Raw genomic sequence first — 21,390 nt, forward strand, 5'->3', positions numbered from 1 at the left:
GTTGTCAAAGACCAGATAATTGCCTTTGGTTGCATCTTTGTCAGCCTTTGTTCTCCTCTCTGCAATGCTTTGTGTATAGGTACTGCTGCTTTGTACTTTTCCTTCCTTTAGGAAGCAGTAGGTCGTTCCAGCACTTACTAACCTGTGTACCAGCCTAATTTATGCAGGTATTAAAGATGCTTGTCATCCATAGGCAGCATATGGTGGCTTACCAAAAGTATTTGGAGTTTGAGAAGTAAAAATCCAAAGGATGTTGGTAGATTGAGTGGTATAGCAGTTATGATCAGTTATGATTATCTTAGTGCTGTATTGCTATAATCTCTGTTTTATTGGTTGTCTTGTGCTTATTTTTCATCCCAGAATTCCTGTTTTCTCTTGGGCATGTAGTATGCTTATTTACTGCAGAATTGCAGTGTTTATCACTACAGGAGGAAAACACGTCTACGTTTCTTTACCTGCTTTTGCAGTTGTGAAGAAGGTTCATGTTAGAATGTTTTTAGCTTTTTACTTTTCTAAGTAGTCTCCTGCACTGTGCTTGGGAGGGCTGTAGGCAGGGTAATCATCCTCCAGAGGCTCCTACCTGGATTGTGAAATTCCTGTCTCTGCCTTCCTTGCTGACTAATATCTGCCTTGCTTTCAAAGTGTTAGAATTGCATTGCCAGAGCCTGTAGAACAATTGATAAAGCAGACCTATAGATGTATGTTAATTATTAATTTAACTTCAATACACAGAAATGCATCTCAAAGTGCCCTACTTGCAGTGTTAGTGTTCTTATCTGCAACCATCCCCATGTAGTCCTTCCTCGGGTTAAATAGCAGTACCCTTTCTTTAAATACATGCTGAAATACTTGTAGCTAGTCTAAAAATCACCCTTAGAATACAGCCAGGGGTTTGACAGACCTTTTCTGCTTAGTCTCCAGCTCTTTCATTTATATCTTTACTTGTTTTCTTCTACACTTTTTTTGTAAGTTACTGTGGCTTGATCTTTGTTTGTTTAGGCTTTTTCACAAATACTGCAGAAAACGTGATCCTAATGTCTGTTTCATCACCTCCTAGGGTAAGCCTTATGTTTTAGAGGGAGGAGTTGCCTGCTGCTTGTGTTATGTAAAATAATAAATAATTTATAATGCTAACAGAAAATATCTGCCTTGGTGGACAAACACAGTGAAGCATTTGACAGGCACTAAATCAAGACACAATCAAAATAATTCTTGAAGACATGGGAGGATAATTTGCTTTATTTGATCTTTTTTTAAGTGGAGGAGCTCTCCAGCAAGTCTGCTTTATTCCAGAGGATTACTGACCCACTTTAGGAAATCCTTAACTGGCGGATCTGTGTGAGCCATAATGGAAGTCTGCAATATGATTCTGTGAATACTTAACGATTTTACTGAAAGCAGCTTTTCTGACATACTGCCTTGTTGCTGATACTAGCACCTGCTCTGGTAAAGAATCACATGAAGCTTCATATCATGTGGCTCTTTGCTCTCATCTATCATAAAGAAAAAGCGTTTTGAAAGGATTACTGGATTTCATGCAGCATTTTAGAAAGCTGAAGCTGTTGCAGTGTACTAACAAATGCCAGTTCTGAGTGTAGCTTTGAAACTATGATGTATGCATGGAATTTCAAAGAACTGCATCTATATACTGAGCATGATAATTTAGCATTAGTGCTCGATGCTATGTATTGATACAACTTCTGAGTTATTTTTGGTTTTGAGCAGAGACTGTTAGTTCTGTCATATGAACTCTACCCACGTTCCAATTTTTATTCTGGGAAATTAAAAATTGTGTAAACAGAAGAAGCTTGTGTCAAGATTCCTCTTCTCAATGTAATTGAGTATTTCTACAGTGAATAGTTAATGATGATCTGCTTTGCAAGACATAAATGCGGCAGTGACCTGCTCTCATTTAGATGTTGCGGTAGTAGAATGGTGGGGCTTTGCATGGTGCATGCTTTCATTGTTTCTGTTAAGCTGCTTGCATGTGTGTGCTGTGAGCTGAGTGTCTTGTTTTTGTGTCGGTTATAAAGCAATACTTATTTTCTGTTTCTCCTGATAAATAAGTATTCTTGTTTGTTTTCTCTTCCCTTTGGCTATTAAAACATAGTAAAACATTTTGTGTTTTGTGAACGTGATCTATAAATGCAGATGCTTCAGATTTGTGTTGTGCTGTTCAGTCTGCTGAGCTTGCTTCATGGTTGCAAAGAGTTAAAACTGCCTACATGTTTTTATATAGCAGTTTTTTATTGGCAGGGTTTACAAGCTGATAGGTCACTGTCTTGTGTACAATTCTAAAGCATGGATAAACTGTTTAATCACAAGCACAAATGACTGTCAAATGTACTGCTGAAAAGGTACCTTTAAAAAATCAAGCTTAGTATTTATATGGGGAGGTTTTTTCACCCTCAGCTTTTATTTTGTGAGCTAAACCAAATGAGCATTAACTATAATGGTAATGTAGGAAGAAAAGGATTTAAGTCAATGTAAGTCACAAGGTGAGAACTTAAGTCACAAGGTTTTCTACTTCTGAGATTAGGTATTTTCTTCTGTGTTCTATGGTAATATTGTGACCTTGACTAAATCTTCAGATGTGGACATTCAGAAATTTCACTTCAGCTTAAATCCCATTTCTGTGAACATGTGTCTTGCTTGCTTAAAGAAAAAAACATTCAGAATACATCTACTGTTCTTAGCTAAAATGCTCTGACTAGTGCACTGGATATCTTTAATACGATTTCAGTAACAGATTAATTTTAAAATGTATCTTATTGAAATGAAAAATTGTACCTTCTTTTTAGTTTGTACAGCTTCAACAGAATGAGCCCCTGCTGTCAAACTGACAGTAATAAGAATGCATTCAGAATCATCTTAATATACATAGTGTATGATTAAGTAAACACTGAAATTTACAGTAGAACAGTGAAATTCTGTTTAGATTTGCATTTAAAGGCAATGTTAACAAATATCTTATGATTTTTTCCAATTCTATAAAATGCTCCCTTGAGGTTTTTACTCATTAAACACTTCTGAAGAGAAATAATATCATATGCCTAGAACTCTTGTGCTTTTATTTTTATCCCCTTACCTGTTCTGCTTTTGCTTGTCAAGTCTTTGGAGGATTTGTCCATTTAAAAAAAAAAAAAAAAAAGCTCTTTAATATTTTAAGAAAACTAATCAAAGCTTTATTACTTGATTACTTTTGTACTTAAGTGAACTAAGTGAACCCAGTGAACTAAGCTACAATCTTTGCACCATAACACCAAGTGCATTGCAATTACAAATGTGGTCCAATGTCCCAAATACATTACTAAAGCCAAGTGTACCCCTCAACACTGATATTCTTAAAAACAAACAAAAAACACCTGTGTATCCAGTGTGAATGATCTTAACAAAATATCTAAGCCAATAGATATTTAAGACATGCTTTAAACAAATAGTACAATTATGAAAATAGAAGCTTTTAGCACTTCTGTTATTATACTTTTATAGCTATTTTTTCCTGGGATACATACTCAGCATAAAATAGCTTTAACTGTGTTATATATAACATGACTAAATGGGGTATGTACATCCTTAGTGTGACAGAATAAGGAAACTGATTCTTGTAGTCTTTCATTTGGCTCGAAGCGGTCATTAAACATAAACTTCTGTTTCTGCTGTTTCAGGTTATAATATTTCTCTATATTTTTCTGAAATTAGGCAATGAACTTAATACACTTTATTAAATATTTCAAATTTATAAGTGCTTGTATTTCTTTTATTGCAAGTATTGTGTACGTTAATCAGTTAAACTTTCAGCAAAACTTCTAGGCTACATTTTCTAATTACGCTTGTATTTGTTACTCATATTAATTTTTCAACTTCCCTTCTACTTTTGATACTCATCCTGTTTCTTTTAAAGTCTGTTTTGTTTCCTCAATTCTTTCTTGTCTTCTGCCTCATTTTTCAAACAGGCTGGATAGACACAGACCCTTGGCTCTTTCTTGCTTGTTCTTGCTGAATAATCTTGTGTAGTTATGTTTGTTCAAGTGTTATCTTAACAGCTCTGAGACTTGCATTTCTCTCTGGTCATACCTTCATTTCTGGAAAACCATTTTTCTCACTGCTCCTTTGTAACCCAAGTATACATACTTTGTCCCATACGTCACAATATTATCCAAATCTTGTTTCAAACACTTCAAAAGTTATGTTGTCCTTACTCTGTTTTTAATACTCTGTATGTTCACTTGTATCCTAAGTTATCAGCACTTTCCTCACTTCTCAAAGCATCTTCCAATTTTTCCATTAAAAAGTACAACAGCTAGATTTTATTTTTGCTTCTTATTCCATGTCATTCGTTTGGTATCACTGTCTACTCATCCCTTCAGGATTTCTCTGCTACCACGTAATTTCTTAAACCTGTCAAAGGTACTTCACAACATTGTCAATATCCACTTGATCAAATTAATAACAGTATTTCAGATATTAATATCTGAACTATCATTTTTTCTTTTTTCATTTTTTTTCTGACCACTTACATTAATGCGTAGGGAAATATTTTTCTTTCAGGTGGTCAATATCTAGTTTTATTTTTAAGGGAATTCATCAAACTTAAGATTTTATAACTTTTTCATGCTATTTTATTAAACACGCAGCTTTCATTTTATTTGCAAAATTTAATTATTTACTGTTATCTTCATTTGTTTTCAGTATCTCACTTTGTTTTATTTTATTTTTTTTGTTGTTATTAAAAATAATTTTAGTCTAATATAAAGTATTGCTGAAGAAGCCTGGAAAAAGAAATTATTAACAGTAATCATCTGTTTTTCTGTGGTCTCTATTTTGTTTCTTTTAAAAATAAAAGGCTCTATTTCAATGATTGGAAGGATTTACTGAAGCTGTTGATTGCCTTCAAACTGAACCATGCTAATTCCCCAATTAATTGTAGAGTACCCTAGGGTTTTTGAATGCCACGTAAAAGAAAATTCCTTGGTAGAGATTGCAGATACCAAAGGAATAGAAACGTTGTCCTTTCGAACCCTTATATACATGTTTTCTTGCTCTTATGGTTGGGCACATAAAAGGTTGTCAATAACTACTGCTTTTTCAGATCATTATGATAAAAAAAAAAGTTCATATTAACTTCATGGATGCTAGATCAACATCTTAAACTTGCAGGAATAACTTCCGTAAAATGCTGTTGCATCCTAACAAGAAACAAATGGTCTGGTTTTAGAAGAAATTATTTTAATCTTGTTTTCATGGTTTCTTCTCTTATTAAAAGGCTCACCACTCTAGTTTTTATGTGATTTGTATTTTTTAGACTGAATCTGGCTATGGATCAGAGTCAAGCTTACGCCGCCATGGCTCCATGGTGTCTCTTGTTTCTGGAGCAAGTGGATACTCTGCAACATCCACCTCTTCGTTCAAGGTTAGTGAATAATGTTTTCTTAGAATTGGTGTGTAAATACAACACTTTAGCAAATGGAAGGAAAAGTTATGTGAAGATTTATTCATGAAACTAAAGGAAAAAATACCAAGTCTTTGGTTTACTGTTAGTGTTAATAATTATAGAATCATAGAATCATAGAATATCCTGAGTTGGAAGGGACCCTTAAGGATCATCAAGTCCAACTCTTGATACCGCACAGGTCTACCCAAAAGTTCAGACCATGTGACTAAGTGCACAGTCCAATCTCTTCTTAAATTCAGACAGGCTCGGTGCAGTGACTATGTCCCTGGGGAGCCTGTTCCAGTGTGCAACCACCCTCTCTGTGAAGAACCCCCTCCTGATGTCGAGCCTAAATTTCCCCTGCCTCAGCTTAACCCCGTTCCCGCGGGTCCTGTCACTAGTGTTAATGGAGAAAAGGTCTCCTGCCTCTCGACACCCCCTTACGAGGAAGTTGTAGACTGTGATGAGGTCTCCCCTCAGCCTCCTCTTCTCCAGGCTGAACAGGCCCAGTGACCTCAGCCGTTCCTCGTACGTCTTCCCCTCCAGGCCTTTCACCATCTTCGTAGCCCTAATACATGTGGTTATTAATGGATCATACAGGAAGCTTTCATGTGCCTCTGTGCAGTTGTCCCTTTTAAATTACAGTATTATCTACCAATGGCAAGAGAAGTCTAATGGGAGGATTCATTAACCTTTCCTCTTGTACTCTTGATAATATAAGGGCTTCTAAACAAAAGGGAATGCTGGTTCTGTTAATTAACAAATATGACTATTAATACCAATTGATAAATTATGGCTTTCCCTCTTCCATGTGTATAAATGTTTAACGTTTCAACTTGAGTGGGCTGTACTTGATAGCAGAAGAGAAGCAACACAAGAAAGGGGAGTAAAAATTAGAACAAAAGTCTTAAACTGGAGCTGGTTATTTTCCGGCATATAGTTGCAAACCTGGGAGCAAGGAAAACTGGTTTTTTAATAAGCTTTTGTTCAATGCTGCAAAGTAGCAGATGCAGTGAAGAGGAAAAGTTGAGACCCGAGAACAAAATGAAGATGATACACTTGTATATCGTTTTTGGAATCATATTGTTCTAACAGTATTTTGTAACTACTGATGTATGAAATATCTTCGATGTATCTAAAAGATTTGTTCATCATAGCTGCAGAAATCCATTTTTTTTATTTAGGCATTAAATTTTTGCACAGTATATAGAAACATTTGAAGCACTTTTCACTTGTATTTTCAGAAGGGCCATAGCTTACGTGAGAAGCTTGCAGAGATGGAAACCTTTAGAGACATCTTGTGTAGACAAGTTGATACTTTACAGAAATACTTTGATGCCTGTGCAGATGCTGTTTCCAAAGACGAACTCCAGAGGGATAAAGGTAAAATTGTAATTGAAAACACTGAACTCCCTAGAATTTAACTTTTTAGACGGTAAGAAATAGCTGTTGAAATAGTTCCTTTAGCATTTGATATAATATAAAGAAAATGGGTGTCTTAAATTTGCTCTTTAATATAGTAATCAATCCTAGATATTTCTGCTTAAATAAAGTTAACTATTTGCACTGCAGAAGTTGGATTCCCATAGAAAGCTGCTTAACTTTGATCCTAACCCATAGCTGTCAACCTTACTGAAATAAATGATCTTCTAAGCACTTGATGTTATACAACAATTTTTTATCCCCCTATAAGATGAAGTTAGCTTACCACTGCATCTCTTACCATTATTTTGAAAAAACAATAGTGTATTAGTTTGAATTGATAGGAACAATATATTCTTTCCTAAGGGCAAATAAACTGACATACTGTGTACTCCTGTTACGTATTGGTTGGAGCTAAAGCATTAGACCACTTGAGTGCGCGCTTGAGATCCAAGTAGACCCAGATGAGGATGTCTATGTATCTGAATTGTTTTTCTCATAGCACAGCTAGTTGTCATATTCATACACTTCCCTGAGATATTTTTATTTATCCCTGAGTTTGTTCTGGCACTCTTACTCTTTTGGTAGTAATGAGAGTAGGTAAGAACAATTCCACTTTTTTGCAAAGTCTGTAGCGTAGAAGATCTGAATTGTGACTCCCTGCTTATTCAGTTATAACTGAATAAGAGAACTTTCATCTTCCCATAAAACAGAGTACTAAATTTGGATACTGAGCAAATGTTAGTCTCCTAATAGTTCCTTACTATTGGAACTGTTGCTTGTGGTCTTAAGTGGTAAAAAAAAAAAAAAAAGGGGGGGAGGGAGTCATGACTGGTTTTTATTATAGGGAAAAAAAATTAAATACTGCTTAGCCATGAAGATGCTCCTAGTTCTTCCTTGCTTACTGAAGAATTGGAAAAGCTTTTTTACTCTAATAACATGTTCTCTCTCTCCCAAATTCAGTGGTAGAAGATGATGAAGATGATTTCCCTACAATGCGTTCTGATGGGGATTTTTTACATAACAGTAACAGCAGTAAGGAAAAATGTAAGTGTGTCTAAACTTGGCTGGATATTTGTATGAATAGTATGATGATAGTCTTGATATAAGACTGATATTTATGCTGTTGTGTGAGAAGACATTAGTTAAGAAATGTTATTTAAATCTGACAGGAAGTTCTTCATGTTAAAATTATCATTCATTAGCTGCTTTTCATGACTCTGAGTTACACTTAATTCGCACAAATATTAATGAAAGTTTGTCAAGCTGGAATTTCATATTCTGTCTGTCCAAAGCCATTTCCAGTACAGAATTCTGTTGAACCAGATGCATTATTCAAATAATGAGAACTGAAATTTGTAATAGGTAATCACAGTTTTTTTCTGGCAAGTGTTGTCAGCTTGAGGAGTATGGTAGAACACAATGCTTTTTCAATTAAGTATGCCTCAGTATTGTTTTTTCCAAGTTCTGTGGCTGCATTATGACTAAGTCAATATTGTTACTGATTTTTCTCTAATTTTAGCACTCAAAGTGCTAAAATTTTAGTATTTTTAAACTGTATTTTCCAATATTATGACAAATAAAATTCTGATTCTTATCTAAAATGATCTGATTATAGTTTTCTTACTCCATCCATGCAGCGAATGTGAAGAACTCATTCAAGTTCTGCTTTTTGAGAAATCTATTTACTTCTGGCCTGCCAGAAGTACTTACAAAAAGTGCTTTTAAAAATTTAATCACTTTCACCAAGGATCTGAAAATGTGGCAAAATGACCCTTTTTGTCTTCTATTTTCTTTCTAATGTGTTCTAGTCCACTTGTCTTGCATCTTTCCTTCTTGTATTTAAGTGCTTGTGGTGGTTTCACACAGACAGCTAAGCTCTAGCACAACAGTTCTTGTTCTCCCTTCTCAAAATAATGGGGAGAGAATACGAAAAAAGGCTCATGGGTCAAGATAAGGAGCAATATAATTAAAGGTAAAGAAAAACAGCAAAGGTTTTGCAGAAATGAAAAGAGAAACCAATTATTCTCTACTTCCCATCGGCGTGCAATGTTCAGACATATATTGAGAAGCAGGGCCTGAATATGCACAGCATTTGGTTGGAAAGACAGACACTTTCATAAGTCTCCCTCTTCTCTTTCCCCTTACTCAGTTTTTATAGCTGAGCATGACATTATATGGTATGGAATGTCAGTTTGAGCCTGTTCCCCTAGCAATGTCCACTCTCGACCTCTTGCCCACACCAACCTACTGGCTTTTGTGAGTGGTGGGCTGGAGAAGGCAGCCTTAATGATGTGCCTACATGGCTCTGCAATAGCCAAAACATTGATGCAGTGTCATGTTTTCCTATAGCTAACTCCAACCTAGCCAGACCTAGTACAATGCTCTTTCTAGAGTATTTCCAAAATTGTAATGAGGAATGAGGAGGTAAGAAAATGGGAGGAGTTTTTTCAACATATTACCAGAATTAATTGTATGAATAGATTTTCCAGTGATAAAATACTTGCGCTGCTAATTGTAGTGCTGATGTCAAAAGTAGTGTATAACTTTGAAGCTCTGAGTAAATATTTCATGCTTCTTGTCAGTGAAGATAAGCTAGTTTGCAACATTCACCTTTAAGCAAGTCTATCATTTTCATCAACCCTATATAAAAAAATCTAAATTTCTAAGGCCTACTAAGTCATTAGAACAAATTTCAGAAAAATGTAAAAAGATACTTTAAAAAACACTAGTGAATATTTAATTTCATTGCATGATTCATTTTGAAAGAGATGTCTTTTTCATACTTAACTTTTCTAGGATGATGTAGGAGTTCCAGCTTAATTTCCTTTAGAACATTTTTTCATTTCTACATTATTCTGATATGTCTGCTGTATACACACATTTAATATGTGAAATTTATTAAAGAAGTGTGTATTTCTAGTACATCTGGTCATCTTAGAATATTCAAATGGAAAGTGTCCATTTTTATCACATATTTAGGAAGAATTTGAAGTGATATTCACATTCCTCTTAGAAAAAGTTCTGTATCAAGTATTCAAGAATTTCTGTGCTAACAAATTTTGTATTGTGGGTATCTGTATATAAACTCCATAGGTCAGTATGGAAAAGAATTCTGCAGCCTTTTGTTTCTCACTTTTCAGCCTTTTTGTTTTCTTTTGTTAACTCCACTTCTTACGATTGATGACCCCATTACGTTTACTTCCCATCAATTCTCTTAACAGCTTTATCTTCATTTTAGTTTTTCTGTCCTTGTTTGATTTCTAAGAATTTACATGTATTAAAGATTTCATAGAATCTTAGAATATCCTGAGTTGGAAGGGATCCATGAGGATCATGGAATCCGAATCCAACTCCTGGCTCTCCACAGGATCGCCCAAAAGTCAGACCATGTGTCTGAGAGCGTTGTCCAAATGTTTCTTGAACTCCGACAGGCTCGGTGCCATGACCACTGCCCTGGGGAGCCTGTCCCAGTGCCCGACCACCCTCTGGGTGCAGAACCTTTCCCTAGCACCCAGCCTGACCCTCCCCTCTCCCAGCTCCATGCCGTTCCCTCGGGTCCTGTCGCTGTCCCCAGAGAGCAGAGCTCAGCGCCTGCCCCTCCGCTCCCCTCTCATGAGGCAGTAACTGATTGCTGCAAGGCTTGCCTAAAAATGAAAGAATTGGAATATATGCACTAAGGTAGAATCGTCAGTCTTCAGTCATGCAACAGGAGAAGTAGGCACCTCAGGTTAAGAGACACCCATGCCTGTGTAGTGGGCAGAAAACTTCTTAGGCTAGCTGATAACAAAAAATTGATCTTAAACATTACCTTTTTCTGAAGCTTAGCATCAGAGCAGCTGTTAATTCTTAGGTTTCTCAGGTTTCAGGTTCCATTCTTGAATTCTCTCCAGTCTTGTGAACACCAGAATAATCTGTAGCTGAGTAATGGTTGCCTGTCCATACTAAACATACTTTTTTTTCCTGCAGTCACAGCTCCAGGAAGAGGGAAGCAGAGGTTCAACCTCCTATTCAGCCTAATAGAGTAAAGGAGTGTTTCGGCCTCCTACTGCACCTGTCTAGTGCTCAAACCTCTAGATTTAAGACTAGTTTAAGGAATCATATTTACGTTGTCTTTTGCACTTTCCCTTCTGCACCTTTCCTGGGTTGGAGGAGAGTGTTAGCATGACTAGTTAGATTTATATACTGCTGTGAAGACATGATGTTTTGGACAGGGAGGTTTTCTCTTCTCTGTGTTTTCTAGAATCTTTTGGTGAAGAGTTAGAGCTCTATATACGAATTTATTGCTCGCTTTTCTATTAGAAAATCTGGTAACTGAAGCAATGATAATTTGTATAAAGCACCCATTCGGTGTATTTACCTATTGGGGTCTTATATTCCTAAGAATGTTGTATCTTGATCAGGAAGAGTTCCCATCCATCTTTTGAGGAAAATGAGTAGATTTGGGCTTATATTATGTAAGAATAAGAAGAGTGGGTAATCCAACTTCAGGAATCTCTTTGAAGACAGAAGTTGGATGTGATCGAGAAGCTGAAGAAGAGAAACTTAACAGAAAACACAGTAGGATTTGTGGTGGATTTCTGTGCTCCTGCTGGAGGAATAATATTCAGTCATCACTGAAATATTGAGGTTGTGCTTAGGGGAAAATAATCATACTGACTCTACTGCTATCAACAGAGAATCAACAACAGAAGATAATTAAATGGGTGGGTGCGTGACCCATTCATTTATTCTTTTTCATTTGGAATTAGTATAGTGACATACGATGTAGAAGTGGTATAACATGGAAAAGATGAAGGAACTTTGTTTTTCCACTTACTGTCTTTTTAAAAATCTTCTGTTTTGCTGGGAAACAGATTTGATTGAACAGATGATGCTTGGGACTTTTGGGGAAGGGTTACAGACAGCATCTGAGGAACAAGATGGAAAAAACAACGTATCCTAACAGACTAGAGGTGTAGGAAAGAAAGGCCAAAGAGCTATTGAAGACTAAAGCATGGTATAAAACACTGATTACAGTGGAAGGGAAGAGAAAACAATTGAGAAGTAAAAGAGAACTACTTAAAAGACTGGATAATTAAAAAGAAATGCCTGGATTCAAAATGTTGAAATTCAATTTAAATTAGGAGAAAAATCATCAGGATATTCTGTGATTGTATGATTTTTCAATCATAGCTTTTCTCAATTGACTGCATGTAGTTTTATCACCAAGCTAGAAGAGCAGTTGCAATAAAAACACTTCTACGATTAACTTTTAACTTGAACTTGAAGATTTCAGCTTGAAACACTAAATCTTTTAGTTGACACAGAAAAATGGAAGTGTAAAAAAAAATAAAAATAAAAAATAAGAAAGATGTTAGCCTCTCCAAATAGATCATCTCCTGACAAATATTTCTAATTTGCTGAAGCTTAATTGTTGCTGAAACAGGGCTTTAGGTTATCTTCAGACATTTTCTGGGAAGAAAAACCACTCCTGAGGAGTGAATCAAAGCACTCCCATGCACAGTAAGGGACCTCTTGAGCGATCCTCTCAGAAAAACAGGCTTTGCACCTTCCTGCAACAAGTTCACTTTGGTCCAGAGTTATAATGGCTGAAGGGACTCTGAGTGAAAATGCAAGCAGTGTATATATATTGCTGCTACTGTGAGACTAATCACTGAATAAAGACTTAAAATACATGGTAGCCAAAGCTATACGGAGTATTAATGAATTGTAGCTGAGACTTAAAGATGATCAGGAATGAAAGCTGGCTTTGTTCCAGGAAATAAGGCTGTGCATTCCCCTTACAATCCAACATAGAGATTTGTGAAATGATTTTATACTTGTTGCAGCTGGTGGTGGTTTCTTCAGCATGTCTAGCATGTTGTGTACTTCAGGAAAAAAAAAAAAACAGATCCATAAGCAGAATAGCTCTGCTGGTAAGCCTGCATATGAAATGATCTACACCAGCAGGACAAATGAGTGGTATAACACTTTCCTAAGAAAAATGCAGTCTATGGGTGAAGCTGTTGTTGTCTGGTTTTCGTTATTCTCAGAGAATCCGCTGCATTGCCTCCTTGCCAGCTTATACCACTTTCAGGCTCAGCCTCCTCCGTGTTGCCTCTGCAGCTGTTAGGGGGAGGGAGAGTTCCTCTGCTCATTATTGTTTCTGAAACAGATTTTTCTTTCTTTACTTTCCTTTTTTTTTTTCCAGCCCCCATCTTTATCTTTTAGGGAGTATTCTTGATTAACATGCAACAAAAAAATAAGCTGTGTTCTACCATAGCATATATGCTTATAGAGGCATTTGAAAGAGTATGTAGTCTGTAACCATTTATTTGAAGGAAAAAAAAAGTTTGAATCCTATTGAAAACCTCTGGAGACTTAAGCCATTGCTTAAGACCATGTGATGTTTGCTTTCTTTTCCCTAAGTGTAGACACTGCTCTACCATTAGAGAACAGCAATTGCATTTCTTTTCCCTACAAGATCTGAACTGCTTGAAAGCTCTACTTCACCCATGCAGACAGATATTGGATAAACTTACACAAATATTTATTTCAGCTTTTTAAGCCATAACAGTGTCACACTGTCAGACTAAAAAAAAAAAAAAGGCAATATCCAACTGGGTGATGTCATTAGTTTTTTGGTTTTTTTCTTTTCCCATGGCATAGCAGGGAGTTACTTTAACTTGCTAGGCTCAGTCAGCTTCAACACGGGTGTTAGTTCTGCTCTCTAATATTTTATGACATTAATATGTAGTGTTTGATTTGTTATTCTGTCAACCTACATGTAAGTTTGACATATAATAGGTACTTTTTTTGTCACACATTTTAAGTGACTTGTTTAAATAGCCTTAGCAACAGATGGCTTGGTTGACAGCACAAAGTAGTTGTTGGAATTGCAAAACCCCACAGTACTTGGATAATTCAACAGATTTGATACTTTTATACATAACATACCTTTTTACATGGAGGTTTTAAAATCTATAATTACCTGCTTAAAGCAACCTTGAATATCACATTCTGGGTTTGATTGCATTTTTAAATTGTTCCTTTCTTAGTACTGTATTAGATATGTTTTAAGGTTGCTCTGTCTTAATTAGGCCCCACTTCAAGCTGTCAAACTGCTATTGTTACAAAGTATTACCACTCCCTCCACCCACATGGTTTGCGGAGAGCAGAGTAATACAGCATTACAAGCAGACTTGAAATACCGTATAGCAAGATGAAGCTCAAGGGATGTATTCCTCCTTTTGAATCTCTTTCCTTATCCTGTGGATAGTTGCAAATTATTAGCATTTATGATTTTTGTTTCTAAATTAATTTTATAGCCAGTATATTTGCTTCAAGCAATTGTAATATAAACAATGCATTTAAAATGCTCATTTGAATTAAAGACAGCTATCAGTGAATGGTTCATGTTTGTTTTTAGTATTTCCACATGTGACCCCCAAAGGAATTAACGGCATAGACTTTAAAGGAGAAGCTATAACTTTCAAAGCAACTACTGCTGGAATCCTGGCTACACTATCTCATTGTATTGAACTAATGGTAAAACGTGAAGAAAGCTGGCAAAAAAGGCTAGATAAGGTAAGACTGTTTTTCTTTTATTTTTGTTGAAAAAATGCTTATTTAGCTTGAAGTTTTGAATGAGCTGTTTTTAACCTTCATATTCCTGGTATTGCTTCTATTTTTTTGTACAGCACGTGTTAATTTTAGGTGTCATCTTTATCTATTACTCCTATGAAATGTTAAAACCTTACCCTGAATGTTGGTTATACAGTAACATTCATCATATTTCTTTTTGCAGTCCTTGTTCAGCTAGTATTCCTGTATTTTTATATCTCTAGAGAATCTGACAGTATTCCATAGTAATAAGTGTATTGCTTGCAGCCTTCTAATAGAGATCTAAATAAATATTCATGCTTCCAAAATGATGTGAGAATCTGAACTGTTTTAATTGTAAGAGATGGTGACAATACTGAGGTGAACAACCTGTTTTAACTTTAAATATCTCTTTAAAGGTCTCATCAATTATTTCACTTAAGGGATTAGTGTAAATCATGACTTTAACTGGTTAATTTTTTAGGTGTGTGATATTATTCTAATGTCAGTGATAGTTCATTCTAAGTCTGCTCAACCACTATAGTAACTAAAAAGGAGCGGTGTCTTTTCTTCATATGAGATGTGTTGGAAGCATGGATGGGATGTACTTCAGGCTTCAATTTCTATAGTCCTGCCGTTGCTGACAGGGGTTCTGTGCAGCCCTTTAGCCATTGTCTCTGCTTTTTTAATTTAGCATGTTTCCATATGGCATATCACACTTCAAATCTTGCTCCGTATGTGTTGGTGATACATGATTCAAAGAACGAATGCATTCAGACAAAATACATCTATGCTTGAATCTTTGCCCCTGTCTTCCAGCTCTTCGTATGTCAAATGTCTGGTCCTATCTATCTGTATTCACACTTCCAGCAATGCTTTGTTAATGATTCATCTAGGTAGCTGGAGGAATTATAGCAGATCCAAGACTTGAAGGTTGTTCATGGCGTCACAGGGTAATTCAGGTTGGAAGAGATCTCAAGAAGTCTCTAGTCTCCTGCTCAAAGAGTTTCAAATCAGACTGGGATGGTCAGGGCTTTATTAAGTCTGGTTTCAAGTCTTCACGGCAGGAGACTGCGCAGCCTTTCTGAGCAGCCTGCTCTGTTAATCTGTCGTTATGGTGAAGCTTATCCATGTTATAGTGAAAGTCTTCCTGTATATTCAGTGATAACAACTCTTATTTCTGCTTATCTTTTTCACCCTCGTACCATAGGCTGATGTAAAAAGTCTGTCTCTGTCTGCTTGATGATCTCCTTGGTGGTAAGGAAGACTGCTGTTAGGTCCCCCACAAAAACCTTCTCTTCTCTGGGCTGAGCACAGTTCTCTTGTTGATCAGACTTTGCTTATAGCTTGGATTAAATGAACTTTTCTGGTCCTAGAGTAGTATTCTAATACAGAATTTGAATTGGTTTAGGTCAGTTATTTGTCACCAGACTAACGTTAAACCACATTTTTAGCTGCAAGTGGTAAAAAAAAAAAAAATAATAAAAAAAATAAAAAAGAATTTCAGTTTAGGTCTCATCTGACTGTAACATCATTCTTCAACAAAATACTTCACACATCATGAGTAAATACATTTTAAGGGGGATCATGAGCTTATTTGGGCATGTTTCTTCAGAAATTAAACAGCAAAGACTTCTCAAACCTTAGTGTTTTCAAGACTTTCTTTGATAAGCTTGCAAGGTTTTTTTAGCCTTATTTGTCACTGATTTTTTTTGGTGTTTGCAGCATGCTCCTGATGAAGTTCTGTAATTCTATTATAAAATTGCCTTTCATTTGGATTCCTTTAACTGCTAGCCTTTTAGAAGAGATCTTGACTGGATTCGTTAATATAGAAATGTGGGTTAGCATTGGCTAACAGCCAAATGCCCACCCATCTGCTCACTTACCACACCACCCAGCAGAATAAGAGGAGAAAACAGGATGGGAAAAGCTCATAGATCAAAAGACAGATGAGGACGTTGCTTACCAGTTGCTGTCATGGGCAGAATAGTCTTCACATAAGAAAAATAGATTTATTGCCAATTAAAATGGATCCAGTTAGTGGGAAACAAAAAGAAAAAACACCGAAACAGCCTTCCTCCCCCATTTTCCAAACTCAACATTACTCTTTCACTGCAGCCCCCTCTACCTTCTGCTTGCACTCCCAGAGTAGGATGGAGGTTGTGGGAAATCTAGTCTAGGGTAGGTCCTCCACAGGCCACTGTTCCTATCAGGAACGATCTGTTCCTGCATGGGCTTTCAATAGGCCACAGCTTATTCAGGAAATGCCTCTCTGCTCCAACATGGAGGTCTTTCATGAGTTGCAAAGTGGTTACCTGATGAGTAGAGAAATACCTCCTGTTCTGGCCCTGACATTCCCTGTGCTGTTTCTTGCTCATTGTTCCCTCTTCCTCTCTCCCTTTTGTGCGTTCTGCTGTTCCTTAAATACGTTTTCACAGACATGCCACACATGGCTGATAGGCTTAACTGTAGTGGGTCTGTTTTGGAGCTGGCTGAAATCGGTGATGTCTGTTGTGGGGCAATCCTGACCTCCTCCCACAGAGGGACTCCTGCAGCTCCCCTAGTAGCTGTGACTTGACATCTACACCATTCACAAGAATTTAAATACAGCAGTTACTACTCTACTAACATTATCTATTCCTCTTATGTTGTGGGGCTGCTTTTAGCTTTTCATCATGTTGCTTTAGTGGCTCAACATAGGGCTGTAAAAGGCTTTTGTATAACTTTGGATCTGAGCAAAAAGCATTGGTGCTGTCATATGATAAACAGATGTAGGCAGAGAAAGGTGGTGATCTTTGTCCTGTTGGTTTTCTTGGGAGATGCCTACGCTGTTCTGAGAAGGAAGTAAATATTGTGAGATAATAAAGTTCAATCTATGTTCTCAGAGAGATTTGGAAAGGTAAATTATCTAAAGTTGGGCAGCTCCTTTATGCTTGTTCTAGCTGGGGAAGGTTTTAGAGCTGTTTTAAGTCTGTTCAGAAGAGCAGCTACAAGAGTTGAAAGGGATAGTCAAGTTTGTCCTTTGTGTGTCATCTCTGTAGGCTCTGCTTGGTATAGGTTTGTTGCATGAAGAACAGGATCTGTGTCAGTGGCTAAGAGCAATGTTTGTTATGAGCAGTGTAGTGCTGTTGTAATCCAGCTCTCTTCTTCCCTCTCTAACCTCACTCCACTTGTTTCCAGACTGCACTTTACTTGACAGAAAAAAGGCAAACATGATTAGTGAGAGTTCTCCTACCTCACAAAACTATACAGCCTCCATGTTGTAGAAGGCCATCTTAGCCTAAAGATGCATGGCAAACATATGTACACTGAACTTGAGGCCAACGTATTTAAAAATTATAGGTTTTAAAATATTTCCAAATGTTTAATCCCTAGCATTAGATCCATTGCTTTAGTCACAATAATATCCTTGTGATTATGCTTTTCTTATTCTAACTACAGGAAACATTTTCCTGTTCTTGTTTCCCTTGGTCTTACTAATTGATGTTAATGTGCAAGCTATGTTCTGAACACTAAATTTTACCTAAAAAAAAAAATAACAGTTTTTTTTACATTTGACAATTGTAACTTAATTACATTTTCCAGAAATTTAATAACACCAGTAATTTTTCTGCTGTGCAATCAAACAATTTCACAAGTTTTTTTATTTAATCTTGTTACCAGGAGAAGATGGAGTGAAGAACAGTCTCTTGACACTTTTGAGTTATCTGTAAATTCACAGATTCAATTCAAAGATTGAAGCTCAAAAAATATGGAATTTTGGCTTTCTAGGGGTTGGGGGGGAAGTTGGGTATTTTAGTATTTTATTTCTCATTTCAAGAGTTCTGGTGAGACATGTATGCGTTCTGTCAATGACTTACACGAGTCATGCTTTCTGTATCTTCAGGACTCTACAGGTACTTTTGAAATAGGTAAACTTCCAAAGTTTTGTGAAATGTTGTTAGCAGTTGTTGCCTGTTGTTGAAAGTTTCTAGAAGGGAAAAGCCTACAATCATAGATAAAGGTAATACTGTTTTCATCCAAGTGCTGCTTCTTTCTTAAAGTTTTCCCATGGAAAACTCTACTGTGTTTACAACACATCAAAAACTACTGCTTTCCTTTTCAAGCGTCTCTTTAGAAACAGGAAAATATGTCATTCATAGAGAATGTAACTAGCAAATTCCCAGTAGGCAAAGTCAGCCTGTCAGTCTTGATTAAGTTTTCTGCTGAGTCTTTAAAGTTCCAGTTGGGTTGCTGAATACTTGCACTCATATCTGCAACTAGCATTATGTGGTGTCCAGCTGTCACCTAGACTGTTAACACTTTCTTCTACGTGAAAGTGATTTTGAAAGGGGACAGAGTAGCATCTTACGTAAGAAAGCTGAATTGCAAGTATTTCAAAAGTGTTTATAGCTTTTTTCACTAGGAATATCTGGCAGTATGCAGAATTTGCAGAGGAAATACCAGGCTGATTCCAGCATTACTACTACTTAGTTCAAAATACACAGTGACATAGACATCAATAGTGGCTCTAGTATAGTCATACACCTATTATGAGAGAATGATGTTGAGCTGTTAGTCTCTGCATGGAGTTACTGAAATTACTCACAAGGATCCTATGCCAGCTAATTACAGATACAAGCTTACATGCTGTGACTCATTAGAATCTCGCAACACTCAACAAGTTAGCTTTATACCAGTTTTACTCTTCACCTTTTGTTGTCATTGCCCAAGCATCTATGCTGAGGAGGTTATATAAACCGTAAGTCAGGTACCAGCTCTGGCCCTCAAAGAGCTGTGACAAAAAGTATCCTCAAGGTAGCCAACTTCCCAAGCTTTATATTATATGTGGATATTTATGGACACACACAATACGTACATGTGAATAAAATGAGAAAATAGCTTTGCAACCTCTACTTGGAAAAAAGCTACACTGATCATTCTAAGTATTGGGTTATGTACTGTTGTCAGCCAGTTCATACATGCTGCATCAAATGATCGTGTAATTTTGCAGGAGACAGAGAAAAGGAGAAGAGCAGAAGAAGCATACAAAAATGCTATGACAGAACTGAAGAAAAAATCCCACTTCGGAGGGCCTGACTATGAGGTACAAATTCCACTTAAGATTTCTAAAAATGCCAGAGGTTTTGAATATTGGCTTGTTTCTCGGAGGAGTGTATATGTGAATCAAGCTGTTTGGCTTGTGCAAGAGTGTTCATGCCATTTCAGTTTTTCCAACTTGCAATCTGAAAACCAGATTAATCTCAATCATTAATTTTTTAGAATGCAAGTTGGTCTTCACCTCAGGTTTCCTTATTCTGCTTTTGTCTAGAGCAACTTGTTTACCAGTATTTCTGGTGATTTTTGATTATTTTTCATACATTTGATTCTGTTCTTATGCAATAGTTTTGTACTTGTCCTTTGTAATGGGTCAGCTGTGTGGGTGTGTAATGTGCATATGAAAACCCTAACTTCAGAGGCAATCCTAGAATCTCAAGTTCAAATTCAATTGGTTTTTAACTTATCACTGCAAGTTTAAATGTGATCATAAGTTCAGGGATTTTAGGCTCTATTTCAGCTGTTATATTGCATATTTCAACAGCTCCTTCCTCAGGTATTTAGCCAAATTCTACAAAGTTTAAAACACCCTTTAAAGAATAATATAAACTAATGCACCTATGATGCAGTTTGCGTAATTTTTAAGAAATTGAACCCTTCATGATCATTACTCAAACACTTGTTTCTATGAAAAAATCATAGCCTGAGTAATAGTAGCAATATGTTGAGGTATTTAAAAGGTATTTGAATGTAAGGTTTCTGCTGACTGTAAAAGAAAAAGATGGAGGAAGCAGGGCTTCGTCTACCTGGTTACCACCACTGCTGCTTCTCTCAGATATCCCTACTGTAGTGTTATGAAATTTGCTAGACAGTTTGTTTTACAATATAATAACAGCAGTAAACTTAGCTTTCTTAAATTACCATTTTATTTATTAGACCTGAATTTTTAATACATGACTCAACTCTACCTGCTGCTTTGTTAAACTGTTGTTTCCAGGAATTATCAGGCAAGTGATTCCCTGTATTGTATCCTGTTTAATTAGCACACATCTGAAATCTACTCAAGGCATTGGAATATTCAGAAGTAGATTGACTGCACAATTACATTAATATGCTCATTTTTCTGACACGCACCGTAAACATTAAGAGATATATGTTAATTAAAACCTGTGTGATGTCTAAGTGTATTGACACTTGCTCAGTTTCCTGTCTTTTCCTTGTTTATATAGCTACCTCTTAAGTTATAGTTAAAGGGAATAACTTCCTTTAACAAGCACATTTTTCAGATAAATTGAAATTTGAAAATATTGAAGTCTATGGAAGAATTTAATTCTGTCAGTTGTATGCATAATATATAAATATGTATTTCTAATATTAAACTAAAATGGAACTCTCATATCTCCAAAGTTCTAAACTAGTTTTGTTTCTTATGCCCTAGGAGGGTCCTAATAGTCTGATTAATGAAGAAGAATTTTTTGATGCTGTTGAAGCTGCTCTTGATAGACAGGATAAAATGGAAGAACAGGTACTGATGCTTGACAAATGTTTTAATGATGGGCACTTCATGGAAGACTTCTGTGACATAAACTCAGTCCTAGGGTACATCTCCTGAAATGTTAGATTTTTATATTGACTCTTTTAAGTGGAATTCAGTTCTTAGTATTTGTACAACACAACTAGCGTTGTTTAACACTAATTTTTAGTAAATGAGTTCGCAGCTTACATAGAAAAGGACAGTGTAAATATTAACCTAACTGAATATCTGTGGTTTCTAGTTCTTAAGTATATTGCTTCTGTACAAAACTTGCCTGTGTATGTAACTGATGCCTGTTCAAATGAGTACCAACCACGGTAGCTGTTTCTTAAAACCAAATTACTGCTCTAAAGTTCTTTTGGCAGTAGAAGTGGCAAGG

At 36.3% G+C, this 21,390-nt stretch overlaps 1 protein-coding gene across 3 annotated transcripts in view; it reads left to right on the forward strand.

Annotated features, from left to right (window-relative positions):
- Window positions 1–21,390, forward strand: part of CERT1 (ceramide transporter 1) — an 81,903-nt gene that overhangs the window by 44,430 nt on the left and 16,083 nt on the right. For all 3 annotated transcript variants that reach the window (XM_066988407.1, XM_066988406.1, XM_066988408.1), the window contains exons 4-9: window positions 5,306–5,413; window positions 6,679–6,817; window positions 7,820–7,903; window positions 14,268–14,425; window positions 19,434–19,526; window positions 20,916–21,002. In XM_066988407.1, the coding sequence (XP_066844508.1) occupies window positions 5,306–5,413; window positions 6,679–6,817; window positions 7,820–7,903; window positions 14,268–14,425; window positions 19,434–19,526; window positions 20,916–21,002 (669 nt within the window). The remainder of the gene's footprint in view (window positions 1–5,305; window positions 5,414–6,678; window positions 6,818–7,819; window positions 7,904–14,267; window positions 14,426–19,433; window positions 19,527–20,915; window positions 21,003–21,390) is intronic.

The sequence above is a fragment of the Anser cygnoides genome, chromosome Z (assembly GCF_040182565.1).
Source record: "Anser cygnoides isolate HZ-2024a breed goose chromosome Z, Taihu_goose_T2T_genome, whole genome shotgun sequence".
Lineage (NCBI taxonomy): Eukaryota > Metazoa > Chordata > Aves > Anseriformes > Anatidae > Anser > Anser cygnoides.